General features: G+C 63.1%; 1 protein-coding gene across 1 annotated transcript in view; it reads left to right on the top strand.

The window, feature by feature from the left end:
- The window catches only part of WIZ (WIZ zinc finger), a 50,893-nt gene extending 38,688 nt beyond the window's left edge, over positions 1–12,205 (top strand). Inside the window, 8 exon segments of the mRNA XM_074165129.1 lie at positions 4,672–4,836; positions 5,472–5,972; positions 7,890–8,429; positions 9,646–10,179; positions 11,879–11,938; positions 11,941–11,999; positions 12,001–12,036; positions 12,038–12,205. Of these exon segments, the coding sequence (XP_074021230.1) occupies positions 4,672–4,836; positions 5,472–5,972; positions 7,890–8,429; positions 9,646–10,179; positions 11,879–11,938; positions 11,941–11,999; positions 12,001–12,036; positions 12,038–12,205 (2,063 nt within the window).
- The last annotated feature ends 1,829 nt before the right edge of the window (positions 12,206–14,034 follow it).

The following is a 14,034-nucleotide window of genomic DNA, read 5'->3' on the forward strand; positions in this document are numbered from 1 at the left end:
GTCTCCGGGGCCATCAGAAGGACACGGAGGTGTCGGAGCGGGGCCGGAGGAGGCCCCGGAGATGCTGGGAGGGCTGGAGCCCCTCTGCTGTGAGGACAGGCTGAGAGAGTTGGGGGGGTTCAGCCTGGAGAAGAGAAGGCTCCGGGGAGACCTTGGAGCCCCTTCCAGTCCCTCAAGGGGCTCCAGGAAAGCTGGGGAGGGAGCAGGGATGAAGGAGGGGAGCCATGGGACGAGGGGGAAGGGTTTTAAGGTAAAAGAGGGAAGATTTAGGTGGGATGTGGGGAAGAACTTCTTTGCTGTGAGGGTGGTGAGAGCCTGGCCCAGGTTGCCCAGAGAAGCTGTGGCTGCCCCATCCCTGGAGGGGTTCAAGGCCAAGGTTGGAGGGGGCTTGGAGTGACCTGCTCTGGTGGGAGGTGTCCCTGCCCAGGGCAGGGGGGTTGGAACTCGATGATCTTTAAGGTCCCTTCCCACCCAAACCACGATTCCACGATTCTTCGCTCTCTGGCAGCGTTTCCCTTCTCCGACAGGACTCCTCGTGGCTGCTCGGGACGCGTCTCCCTTCGCAGGGAGGGCTCTCCCTCTCCCCACAACCTGCTGTGATTTTTTGCGATAGCTCTTGCCAAAAACTGGGATTTCTCTGCTGGTTCCGGTGGCACTTGTCGGTCTGTTGAGGAGCGGGGGCTTTCGGGGAGACTCCGCTGCCGTTGCCTCTCTCCCCTGGGGTCCGAATCCCTGCTCAGGCGTTATTTGTACCCCCTGCTTTGAGGAGGGGGTCACGGTGCCGTAGGAGGTGGCTGGCGTCCCCGTATCCCTCCTCTGGACAGCAAATTCCTTCTCTTTTTTTTGCTTTTTATCGGAGTGGTTTGAAGAGAAACCCGCTGCCTGGGGCAGCCTGGGGCTGTGGCAGAGGCGGAGGTGACGGAGGAGGCTTTGGGGTGGCCTTTCCCCTCTCGGGTCAGCCCTGGAGGAGCCGTGTTGGGATGGGGAGAGCCCCCTTCGGCAAGGGGGAGGTTGAGGCAGGGACTGGGGGGCTGCCAGGCCCCATGGAGGGGGGGGGTGCTGTGGGGCCAGGGGAGCCCCATGGGGCTGGGCTGGAGGTGTGAGAGGGACTGTGGAGGGACTTGGGACCTGTCCCGTACCCTTAGCCCAGGCCTGTGGGGCAGCCAGGCCCTTTGGGGGGGACCTGTGGGGCCAGGGGAGCCCTATGGGGCTGGACCCCATGCCCGTCTCCTACCTGAGCCCAGGCCCAGGGGGCAACCAGGCCCCAGGGAGGGGGCTGGTGGGGCCAGGGGAGCCCTGTGGGGCTCTGTCCTGTACCCTGAGCCCAGTCTCTGGGGGCAGCCAGCCCCTTTGGGGTGGGCTTGTGGGGCAGGGGAGCCCTATGGGGCTGGGTCCGAGGTGTGAGGGGGACCACAGAGGGACATGGGCCCTATCCCCGGGCCCTGTCCCCGTCCCCGTCCCTTACCCTGAGCCCAGGCCCCACAGGGGACTTGTGGGGCCAGAGGAGCCCCAAGGGGCTGGGCCCAAGGTGTGAGGGGGACCGTGGAGGGACATGGGGCCTGGGGCTGGGCCCGGGCCCTGTTCCATACCCCAGGCCCGGGGCTGGGCCTAGGCCCAGGGGACAGCCAGGCCCCGTGGAGCCAGGAGCGAGAGCTGAGCCCCGGGGGACCTGGGCCTGACCCCGGTCCTTGTCCAGGATCCGGAGCCTGATCCTGGGCTTCGCCCCCCCCCCCGCCATGGAGCTCCCCCCCTTCCCACCCCGCCGCTCGATCGCTCGGCGCTCCCCCCTCCTGCCTGCCGCCACCTCCCGCGCAGCCTCTGCTGGCCGCGCCGCCGATTGCTCGGCGCTCGACCTCCCGCCCCGGCCACCGGCCTTCCTCCCCACCGCCCCCCTCCCACCTCTTTATCTCCGTTCCCTCACTCGGCGTTCGACCGCTCGGCCTGGCGGGCGCGCGCCGCTCGGCGCTCGGCCCGCCGGCCTGGCGGCCGCCCCGCATGTGCCGGAGCCAAGATGGCGGCCTCCACCTCCTCGCAGCCCAAAGTGACAAAAGCGGCGGCGGCGCCGCGACCCCGGGACCGGGACCGGGGTGGGGACGGCGAACCCGAGCCCGAGGCGGCGCCCGAGCCGGGTGAGCCCCCATTTTCCTCCGCCGACCCCGCCCCGCCGCGCCCGGGCCCACCCGCGGCCCCCTCCCCCCCCCCCGCTGTCCCCCCCCCCCCTCCCGTTCCCCCGCCGCAGCGACGGGCCCGACCCCGGGGCCGCCGCCGGTTCCAGGCCCGGCCCTGAAGAGGAAGGGGATGGGGGGAGGCCCGGTGAAGGCCGCTGTCGCCGAGCCGCCGCCCTCCTTTGTCCGTGGCTTTGTCCCTCACGGGGGCCCCGCCATCCCCCCCCGGGCGCGGCCTGGCCGATCGCAACGGGCCGCGCCTGGTTCCTGTCACCGCTGGGACCGAGCCGGGGGTGGGGGAGCGTTTCTCCTCCTCCTCGCCCCCCCCCCCCCCCCCCCCCCAAGGTGGAGGCGGGGGCGGGGGAGGGGGGGGGCGCACGGACACGATCCGGGGTGGGGGGATGCAAATCCCGGCCGCGCCCCGGCACCGCCCCGGGGTGGGGAGCGGGGCCCGGTGAGCCCGAGGCAGCCCCCAGCCCGCCCCCGTGTCCCCCCTGCAGGGACCTGCCACCTTCCCCGTCCTGCCCCCTGCGGGGAGCTGCCACCTTCTGCGTTCCCCCTCCCTAGAGACCTGCCACCATCCTCATCCTCACCCCTACAGGGAGCTTCATCCTTCCCCATTCCCCCCCCCCTTAGGGACTTGCCACTTCCTGTCCCCCCACCACAGGGAGCTGCCACCATTCCCATCCTCCCCCCTGCAGGGACCTGTCGCCTTCCCTGTCCCCCCACTTAGGGACCTGCCACTTTCCCACTTTCCCTGTCCCCCCACCACAGGGAGGTGCCACCATTCCCATCCTTCCCCCTGTAGGGAACTGCCGCCTTCCCCATCCCCTCCCCTGCAGGGACCTGACACCTTCTCTGTCCCCCCACTTGGGGACCTGCCACCTTCCCCATCCCCCTGCAGGGAGCTGCCACCTTCCTTGTCTCCTCCCCTGCAGGGACCTGTTACCTTCCCTGTCCCCCTTCCCCAGGCAGCTGCCACCTTCCCTGTCCCCTCCCCTGTAGGGAGCTGCCACCATCCTCATCCTTCCCCCTGCAGGGACCTGCCACCTTCCCTGTCCCCTTCCCATTGGGGAGCCGCCATTTCCCCATTCTCCCTCCTTAGGGACCTGTGACCTTCCCTGTCCCCCTCCCAGCAGGGAGCTGCCACCATCCATGTCCCCTTCCCCACAGGGAGCTGCCACCATCCATCCATCCATCCATCCCACCGCAGGGAGATGCCACCTTTATGTCCCCCCCACCCTAGGGAGCTGCCACCTTCATGTGTGTGTGTGTGTCCCCTGCAAAGAGCTGCCACCCTCCCCCCTAAGGGAACTGCCACCATTTCCCCCCTCCAGCAGGGAGCTGCCGCTGTCACCCTTCCTGCGGGGACCTGCCACCATCCTCCCTCACTCCCACTGTCCCCAAGCACCTTGTCCCCTCCCTTTAGGCACCTGCCACCTTCCCTGTCCCCTCCCCTTAGAGACCTGTCAGCTTTCCTGTCCCCTCCCCTTAGGGATCTGCCACCATCCCCTCCCCTTAGGGACCTGCCACCTTCCCTGTCCTTCCTGCTGGAGGGATCTGCCACCTTCCCTGTCCCCTCCCCTTAGAGACCTGTCAGCTTTCCTGTCCCCTCCCCTTAGGGACCTTAGGGACCACCATCCCCATCCTCTCCCATGAAGGAATCTGCCACTGTCCCTATTCTTTCCGCTGCAGGGACCTGCCACCTTCCCTGTCCTTTCCCCTTAGGGACCTGCCACCATCCCTGTTCCCTCCCCTTAGGAATCTGCCACCATCCCCTCCTTGTCCCTTCCCCTTAGGGACCTGTCACCTTCCCTGTCCTCCCCCCTGGAGGGAGCTGCCACCTTCCCTGTCCCCTTCCCTTAGCGTCCTGCAACTGTCTCCTTCCCCTCCTCTTAGGGACCTGTCACCTTCCCTGCTCCCTCCCTTTAGGGACCTGTCACCTTTGCTGTCCCCTCCCCTTAGGGACCTGCCGGTGTCCCCTCCCCCTCCCTGACAGGGAGCTGCCACCTTCCCTGTCCCCCTCCCCTTATGTTCCTGCCACTGTCCCTATCCACTCCCCTTAGGGACCTGCCACCATCCCCCTTCTTTGCCCTGCAGGGACCTGTCACCATCCCCATTGTTCCCCCCTGGAGGGAGCTGTCACCTTCCCTGTCCCCTCCCTTTAGAGTCCTGCCACTGTCCCCTTCCCCTCCCTGACAGGGATCTGTCACCTTCCCTGTCCCCTTCCCCTTAGGGACCTGCCACCCCCTTCCCCCTGTCCCCAAGCACCCCCAAATCCCTCTGCCAGGTCACCTCCATCCCAGCGCCGTGTCACCTGCCACCGGGATGCGTGTCCCCCCCTCAAATCGCCCCCCAGCCCCACGCAGAGCCCCCCCAGTTCTCTCCCATTCTCCCTCCTGAGCTCCCCGAAGCAGCTTAAACCTCCCCAGAACGTTGCCACCTCCCCCTCTCCTTATCCCCCCCCCCCCGCCCTCAGTGGCCGACCATTTCCTTCTCTTGGCAGTCCTGGCTCCGGAAGAGGAACAACTGGTGGCCATGGAGGTGGGGTCACCCCCTCTCCCCAAAAAAAGCGCTCCCTCCGGGCAGCTGGATCCTCCCCCCGCCAGGATTGGGACCAAACTCTCTCCTGAGCCCCCCGGGAGCAAACCAGAGCCTCAGGACTCCAAATGTGAGTATTTTCACCCACTTTTTCACCCTCTCCGATGTCTGAGCGCTGGGTTTTTGCTGAGAGGAGGGAGCAGGGAGCCCGGCAGGCGTTTGTTTTACCCCATCTGGGAAGATTTTCAGCTCTTTTTGCTTAATTAATCCTCTAATTAAGAGGGTGGCTGTGTCGTACTCCAATATCGCTGGTTTACGTCGCTTTTTGAAGCTCCCCAAGACCGATGTGTCCTCCCCGTCCTCATTAACCCACCTTAATCAGTCCTTCCTTTCCTAATTAACCACCTTCCCCTAAAAACATCGCTTTGAGATCCTCCTCCCTCGCTGGCTGGGCTTCGGAGCCGGCCCTGGGGGCTCCCCGATTTTGGGCAAAGTTTCCAAAAACACTCTGGAGAATGTTTTTGAGTGGGAAAACCCTCCTTTTTCCACCCCGGGGCGGCGATTCTTATCCTCCCACCGCTCCGCTGGCTCTTCCCCGCTTTATCCCCGCCCTTGCCGGGATGAGCGGAGCATTTCAACATTAAAAATTAAGGTTGAGGGTGGTAAAAAAATTGGGGGAGAGAAACAACGCGGCCGGTCGCTGCTCCTCTGAACTGTGCCTTGATTTTCTTTTATTTTTCCTCTTTTTTTTTTTTTTTTTTTCAGCCCAGAACCTCACGACGTGCGAAGTGTGCGGCGCCTGCTTCGAAACCCGCAAAGGTTTATCCAGCCATGCCCGTTCCCACCTGCGGCAGCTCGGCGTGGCCGAGTCGGAGAGCAGCGGGGCTCCCATCGATTTGCTTTACGAACTGATGAAACAAAAAGGCAAACCCGACGGCGGCCCCCTCTCTCCCCCCCTGGGCAAAAAAACCGGGTCCCCCAAAGATGCCGCCGGCTCCCCTCGACCCACCCTCCTGGGGCTGGGCAAAGCCGGCGATCGCTCCTCGGATGGGCCCGTCAATAAAGCCATCAAATCCCCTCCCGGCTTCTCCAAAAACCTCTCCCAACCGGGATCCCCCATCCTTAAGAAGGTGCCGGCGGCTCTTTCGGGGTCCCCGTCTCCCAAAAACCCCGAGGAGAAAAGCTCCAAGCTCTCGCTCAGCCCTCTGCAGAGCTCCCCGAAAGCCCAGTGGCCGCAGGCGGATGAGGAAGGACCCCTCAATTTAAGTGAGTTTCTGACTTTTTTGATATTTTCCCTTTGGCTGAGGGTAGGGGAAACCCCCGGCTTCTCCCATCCCGCTCCTGCCCAGCCGGGAATCCCTCAGGAGGGTGCGGAGCTCGGTGGAGGAGCTCGGTAACGGCTGTGCCGGGGTGATACGTCACGACTATGGGAAGGGGACACTCTTCCCTGAAGGGAAAGACGGGGATTTCTGTTGGGATTTCGGGAAAAATGCTGGTTTTCTGCTTTTTGAGCTCTTCACGTCTCTTTTCCCTGCTTTTCTTACCTCCATCAGCTCCTCCCGATGGAGTGCGGTGGCTTTGGCCAGCAATAGCCTATTCCCCATTGCCTTTTCCAGCGTCGGATGCTCTTGGAGAGACGCTGCCACGTCCTTCTTTGTCCCCCAGCTCCATCGGTGACTTATTTCCCCCCAAAATCCCCACGGCCGGGGATTTCCTCTCCCTGCGAGGTTTCTTGGAGCCGATAAAATCGGCTGGAGAAGTCCTGCCTGCGCCCATTTTCCCTCCTCCTGAACTTATCCCTCTGGATTCTTCCGTGCCGTGTAGATTCCAGCCCCTGGCGTGGTTTTCCCCCGGTTCCAGGCAGGAATCCCTCTCCGTTTTCCACAATTCCGGGCAGCAATCCCTCTCTGTTTCCCCCAGTTCCGGGCAGGAATCTTCTCTCCTTTTCCCCTGGGTTCCAGTCAGGAATCCTGTCTCCGTTTCCCCAGTTTCAGGCAGGAATCTCTCTCCATTTCCCCAGTTCTGGGCAGGAATCCCTCTCCGGTTTTCCCGTTTCTGGTCAGGAATCTCTCTCCGTTTCCCTCGGTTCTGGGCAGGAATCCCTCTCCGTTTCCGTGGTTCTGGCAGGAATCCCTCTCCGTTTCCCTCAGTTCCGGGCAGGAATCTTCTCTCCATTTTCCCCGTTTCGGGCAGGAATTCCTCTCCGTTTCCCTCAGTTCTGGGCAGGAATCCCTCTCTGTTTCCCCTGTTTCAGGCAGGAATCTTGTCTCCATTTCCCTGGTTTCAGGCAGGAATCCCTCTCTGTTTCCCTGGTTTCAGGCAGGAATCCCTCTCCATTTCCCTCAGTTCTGGGCAGGAATCCCTCTCTGTTTCCCCCGTTTCAGGCAGGAATCTTGTCTCCGTTTCCCTGGTTTCTGGCAGGAATCCCTCTCCATTTCCCTTGGTTCTGGCAGGAATCCCTCTCCATTTCCCTCAGTTCCGGGCAGGAATCTTCTCTCCATTTTCCCCGTTTCGGGCCGGAATCCCTCTCCGTTTCCCTTGGTTCTGGCAGGAATCCCTCTCCGTTTCCCTCGGTTCTGGGCAGGAATCTTCTCTCCATTTCCCCCAGTTCTGGGCAGGAATCCCTCTCCTGTCCCTTGGTTCCCAAGTTCCAGGCAGGAATCTTCTCTCCATTTCCCCAGTTCCAGACAGGAATCCCTCTCCGTTTCCCCAGTTCCGGACAGGAATCCCTCTCCTTTTCCCCGGTTCCAGGAAGGAATCCTTCTCCGTTTCCCTCAGTTCCGGGCAGGAATCTCTTTCCGTTTCCCCGGTTCCAGGCAGGAATCTGTCTCTGTTTCCCTGGTTCTGGGCAGGAATCCCTCTCGTTTTCTCCAATTCCGGTGCCACTGGGAGCCTGTCTTCATCCAGAGCCCTTCCTCCTCCTCACCACGACTGGGATAACGCAGAATGAGGGAAATTTGGCTCTTTCTGGGGACACGAGTGGGGAAGGGACATGAGTTTCCGCGTTCTCCGAGTTCTGCGGTCCCCAGCTCTGCCCTTGGTCCCTCCGGGAAGCCCCACAGCCCCCATCCGGCACGTTTTCCTGGGGTATCCCGATGGGTTTGAGCCCGGATGGGCTTTGGGCTGCGTCCGTCTGTCCTGTCCGTTGACCAACGTCAGTCTTTCTTCTCTTTCTCTCCGCAGCCTCGGGGTCGGAGCCGGTGCGCGACATCCGCTGCGAATTCTGCGGGGAATTCTTCGAAAACCGCAAAGGTTTGTCCAGCCACGCTCGTTCCCACCTCCGCCAGATGGGGGTGACCGAGTGGTACGTCAACGGGTCCCCCATCGACACCCTGCGGGAGATCCTCAAACGGAGAACCCAACCGAGGAGCAGCACCTCTAATCCCGGCGGTCCCGGGCCAAAAACCATGGCCAAGAGCCTTTTGGGCACCATTGGATCCTTGGAACCTCGCGGACCCGGAGAGATTCACATCCCAACCCTTCCCAAGAAGGTCCAGCAACCCGGCAGCCCCATGGGGCAATCTCCTACCTCGTCCCCACCTCCCACCGCCCGGAAGATGTTTCCAGGCCTTTCTTCTCCTCCCTCCTTGCAGAAGAAACTCAAACAAGATCAACTGAGGTTGGAAATCAAGCGGGAGATGATGGCGGGAGGACTCCACGGAGAACCTCATCCCTCCGAGCAAGCCTGGCCCCCGCGGGAGGAGATGTCCCCCTTGAACCTCTGTAAGTCCCTGGTTGTCACCTTCCACCCCCTCCATCTGTGGGGCCAACGGGGACGGTGTTCCCTCGGGGATGGGGACACGGGGGTCCCTCGTGCTCCAGGAAGGGCTGAGGGCTCTCCCCAGGGCTGAGCAGGACCGTGTTCCCTCGGGGAAGGGGACACAGAGGTCCTTCTTGCTCTGGGAGGGGCTGAGGGCTCTCCCTGGGGGCCAAGGGGGACCGTCTTTCCTTGGGGACGGGGACATGTGGGTCCCTCTTGCTCTATGTCTCCCTGGGGGCCGAGTGGGACCATGTTCCCTTGGGGACATGAGGGTCCATCTTGCTCCGGGAGGGGCTGAGGGCTCTCCCCGGGGTCAAGCGGGACCCTGTTCCCTTGGGGATGGGGACACGGGGGTCCCTGTTCCTCCAGGAAGGGCTGAGGGCTCTCCTGGGGACCAAGGGGGACTGTGCTCCCTTGGGGACAGGGACACGGGGGTCCCTCTTGCTCTGGGAAGAGCTGAGGGCGCTCCCTGGGGGCTGATTTGGACCCTGTTCCCTTGGGGATGGGGACATGGGGGTTCCTTTTCCTTTGGGAGGGGGCTGAGGGCTCTTCCTGGAGGCCAAGGGGGACCTTGTTCCCTTGGGGATACGGGGGGGGTTCCCTCTTGCTCCGGGAAGGGCTGAGGGCTCTCCATGGAGGCTGAGGGGGACCGTGTTCCCTTGGGGACGGGGACATGGGGGTCCCTCTTGCTCTGGGTCCTCCTGGGGGCCGAGCGGGACCCTGTTCCCTTGGGGACACGGGGGGGATCCCTCTTGCTCTGGGAAGGGCTGAGGGCTCTCCCCGGGGTCAAGCGGGACCCTGTTCCCTTGGGGACACGGGGGGGATCCCTCTTGCTCTGGGAAGGGCTGAGGGCTCTCCCCGGGGGCCAAGTGGGACCCTGTTGGGGACACGGGGGGGGTCCCTCTTGCTCCGGGAAGAGGCTGAGGGCTCTCCCCGGGGGCTAAGGGGGACCGTGTTCCCCTGGGGACACGGGAGGGGGGTGGTGGTGGTTGTGTCCCTCTTGCTTTGAGAAGGGGCTGAGGATTCTTCCCGGGGGATCCGGGTGTCCGTGGTGTTGGGGTGACCCCTCGCCGTGACCAGTGAGGAGCAGAGATGGGGGGGTTAAACCCCTGTCCTTTCCCCCTTCCCCCCCCCCCCCCCTCCCCCCCCTCTCTCCCCGGACCCCACATCTCCCCACAGCTTCCCGAGCCGACCTGGTGCGCGACATCCGCTGCGAATTCTGCGGGGAATTCTTCGAAAACCGCAAAGGTTTGTCCAGCCACGCTCGTTCCCACCTCCGGCAGATGGGGGTGACCGAGTGGTCGGTCAACGGGTCCCCCATCGACACCCTGCGGGAGATCCTCAAGAAAAAATCCAAACCTTGCGTCATCAAGAAAGAACCTCACGCCTCCAGCATCGAACCCCCCAAATCCCTTGGGGAGGAAGGGACGGACCCCAAATCGCCCGGAAAAATCCTTCAGGGAATGGCTTTGCCTTCCCTGGGGGGAGGGCGGACGGGGAAAGGCAGCCCCGGCGGTTCCGCTTTGAACCGGGAGATTTCCTTGTTGCCTTTGGCCGGCAAATCCCCGGGGGGGTTCCTCACCCCTTTATCGGCCAAACGGCCCCTCCCCGACGATCGCTTGGGTCCTCACCCCGAAGTCAAGCACAAAGCCTTCATCCAGAGCGAGCTGCCCTTCAAAGCCAAGGCCCTGCACGACAAACCCGCCCACGCCTGTGAGTTTTGGGGAGGGGGGAGGGAAAAGGGGGGTATAATTCCCCCCCCCCCCCGCCCTGGGGTGTCCATGGCGCTCGGGAAACCCCCCAACCCTGCGGCGGGAGGGATTTTTGGGGCTCACGGGGATGGTGAGAGGGGAGAGATCTCTCGGGGGGTGGAGATTTGGGGGCCTCGCTTCCCCTCATCCAAATTAATCTTCCCCCCCCCCCGAAATTAGCATGGCTGATTACCCTCTTCCTCCCCCCCAGTACAAATTAACCTGGCTAATTATCCTCCCCCCCAAACCCCTTTGGGGGGCACTTCTGGAGGTGGAAACCGGGGGTAATTCCAACCTGCCCCCCCAATATAAATTAACCTGGCTAATTACCCTTCTCCCCCCCCCCCCCAATACAAATTAACCAAGCTAATTACCCTTCCCCCACCCCCACCCCTGACGAGACTCCCCAGGGGACACTTCTGGTGGTGGAAAATGAGGGGGAATTTCAGTCTGCCCCCCCCCAAATACAAATTAACCTGGCTAATTACCCTCTCCCCCCACCCCCCCACCCCATTAAACCCCCTCCCGGGGGCACTTCTGGAGTTGGAAAATGGGGGGAAATTCCAACCTGCCCCCCCCCCCCCCCCCCCGATACAAATTAACCTGGCTAACTACCCCTTCCCCCCCTCCCCACCCAAATACAAATGAACCTGGCTAATTACCCCCCCAACCCTCCTCCCGGGGGGGCACTTCTGGAGGTGGAAAACTGGGGGGGCGGAGGGGGGGGAGACTTCCAACCTTCCCTCGCGCAGACCCCGCTGTTGGGGGGGGGACCCAAACCCATCTCCATTCCCCTCCCATCCCTATTCCCCCCATCTCCGTTCCCCCCCATCTCCATCCCCCCATCTCCATTCCCCCCATCTCCATTCCCCCTCCCATCTCCATCCCCCCCATCTCCGTTCACCCCCATCTCCATCCCCCAATCTCCGTTCCCCCCATCTCTGTTCCCCCCATCTCCATTCCCCTCCCATCCCTATTCCCCCCCATCTCCGTCCCCCCATCTCCGTTCCCCCCATCTCTGTTCCCCCATCTCCATTCCCCTCCCATCCCTATTCCCCCCCATCTCCGTCCCCCCATCTCCGTTCCCCCCATCTCTGTTCCCCCATCTCCATTCCCCTCCCATCCCTATTCCCCCCCATCTCCGTCCCCCCCATCTCCGTTCCCCCCCATCTCCATCCCCCCCATCTCCATTCCCCCTCCCATCTCCATTTCCCCCATCTCCATTCCCCCCCATCTCCATTCCCCCTCCCATCTCCGTCCCCCCCATCTCCATTCCCCCTCCCATCTCCATTCCCCCTGTCTCCATTCCCCCATCTCCATTCCTCCCATCCCTATTCCCCTCCCATCTCCGTTCCCCCCCCCATCTCCGTCCCCCCCCATCTTCGTCCCCCCATCTCCATTCCCCCCCCATCTCCGTCCCCCCATCTCCATTCCCCTGCCATCCCTATTCCCCCCCCATCTCCATTCCCCCCCCATCTCCATCCCCCCCATCTCTCTCCCCCCCCCCATCTCCATTCCCCCTCCCCTCCTTCTCCTCGCCTCCCCGTGTATTTTTTGGTTTGGGGGTGTGTGTGTGTGTGTGTGTGTGTGTGTGTGTGTCTGTCCCCACTCTTGACACCCCCCCCCCCCCTTCTCTCTCTCTCTGTGTGTCCCCCCCCCAGCCGGCGAAGCCTGCTGCGAGCTCTGCGGGCTGTACTTCGAGAACCGCAAGGCTCTGGCCAGCCCACGCGCGCGCCCCACCTGCGCCAGTTCGGCGTCACCGAGTGGTGCGTCAACGGGTCCCCCCATCGAGACCCTCAGCGAGTGGATCCGCCACCGCCCCCCAAAAAGCCGTGGCCTATCGCAGCTACATCCAGGGGGGGCGACCCTTCACCAAAAAATTCCGCAATTCATCCCACGCCCGGCATCACAACGGCGGCGGCGGAGCTCGGCGGATGCCCCTCAGCCTTCAAGAGCGGGGGGGGTCGCCCTCCTCAACAAGGGGTTGATGGGGGATTTGACCCCCGGGGGAGGCCGCCGGGAAGCTGCTGGACGGGGGGGAGCGGAGGGGAACGGCCCCTCGTCACCTCCCCCCTCTCCTTGGTGAAGTTGGAGGAACATCAGCGCTCCAACATCAGCAGTGAGTTCCCCGGGGGAGGGGGGGCGCAAAGGGGGCTGCGCCCCTGTGCCCTCTGCCCCTTCGGTGTGGGGGGGGTCTTTGGCTGAGAGCCCCTCTCGTCCTTCCCGCCCGGACGCCGCCGGGAAGAAGCCCCAGCAGTCCTTCCTCCCTTCTCCTCCTCCCTTCCCTTCCTCCCTTCTTCCCCCTCCCCTCCCTCTCCCTTCCCTTCCCTTCCCTTCCCTTCCCTTCCCTCCCTTCCCTTCCCTTCCCTTCCCTTCCCTTCCCTTCCCTTCCCCTTCCCTTCCCTTTCCCTTCCCTTCCCTTCCTTCCCTTCCCTTCCCCTGCCCTTCCTTCCCTTCCCTTCCCTTGCCCTTCCCTTCCCTTCCCTTCCCTTCCCTTCCCTTCCCTTCCCTTCCCTTCCCTTCCCTTCCCTTCCCTTCCCTTCCCTTCCCTTCCCTTCCTTCCCTTCCCTTCCCTTCCCTTCCCTTCCCTTCCCCTTCCCCTTCCTTCCCTTCCCTTCCCCTTCCCTTCCCTTTCCCTTCCCTTCCCTTCCCTTCCCTCCTTCCCTTCCCTCTCCCTCCCCTCCACCCTCCCTCCCCTCCCCTCCCCCTCCCCTCCCCTCCCCTCCCCTCTGCCCTCCCCTCCCCTCCCCTCCCTGCCCTTCCCTCCCCCTCCCCTTCCCTTCCTTCCCTTCCTTCCTTCCCTTCCTTCCTTCCTTCCTCCTTCCCTTCTTCCTCCTTCCTTCGTCCTTCCTACCTTCCGTCCTCCTCCTTCCTTCCTTCTCCTCTTTCCTCCTCCTTCTTCTTCGTCCTCCTCTTCCATCCTCCTCTTCTTCTTCCTCCTCCATCCTCCTTTCCTTCCTTCTCCATCCTCCTCTTCCTTCGTCTTCCATCTTCCTCTTTCTCCTCCATCCTCCTCCTCCTTCTTCCTCCTCCTCCATCCTCCTCCTTCTTCCTCCTCCTTCCTCCTCCATCCTTCTCCTCCTTCCTCCTCCTCCATCCTCCTCCTTCTTCCTCCTCCATCCTCCTCCTTCTTCCTCCTCCATCCTTTTCCTCCTTCCTCCTCCATCCTCCTCCTTCTTCCTCCTCCTTCCTCCTCCATCCTTCTCCTCCTTCCTCCTCCATCCTCCTCCTTCTTCCTCCTCCTTCCTCCTCCTTCCTCCTCCATCCTTCTCCTCCTTCCTCCTCCATCCTTCTCCTCCTTCCTCCTCCATCCTCCTCCATCCATCTTCATCTTCTCTTCCTCCTTCCTCTTCCTTCTCCATCCTCTTCCTCCTTCCTTCTCCATCTTCCTCCTTTTTCCTCTATCCTCTTCCTCCACCTCCATCCTCTTCCTCCTCCATCCTTCCCCACCTTCGCTACCCCCCCCCCGTCTCTAACCCCCCCCATTTTCCCCCATCCCAGAGTTCGAGCGGCGTCAGGCGCGGCCCCTGGACCCTCCCCTTCACCGGGACGAGGAAGGGACGGAATTCCAGCAGAAAATGGAGGTGACACGGCAGCCCCCCCCCCCCGCGTCAGGCCGGTGCCCTCCCTGGTCCCGCGACCCCCCCCAAACCTCCTTGGTCAAGTTCGTGGGGACCATCTACACCCTCAAATGCAGGTGGGGTCACCGCGGGAAGAGCCCATCCCTAGGGATTCCCGTCTGGAAAACCTCCGTGGTGTCAGATCCCTGGTGGTTGTTTTTTTTTTTTTGGGGGGGGGGGGGGACGGGACAGGACAC

Source organism: Numenius arquata, chromosome 33 (genome assembly GCF_964106895.1).
Source record: "Numenius arquata chromosome 33, bNumArq3.hap1.1, whole genome shotgun sequence".
Lineage (NCBI taxonomy): Eukaryota > Metazoa > Chordata > Aves > Charadriiformes > Scolopacidae > Numenius > Numenius arquata.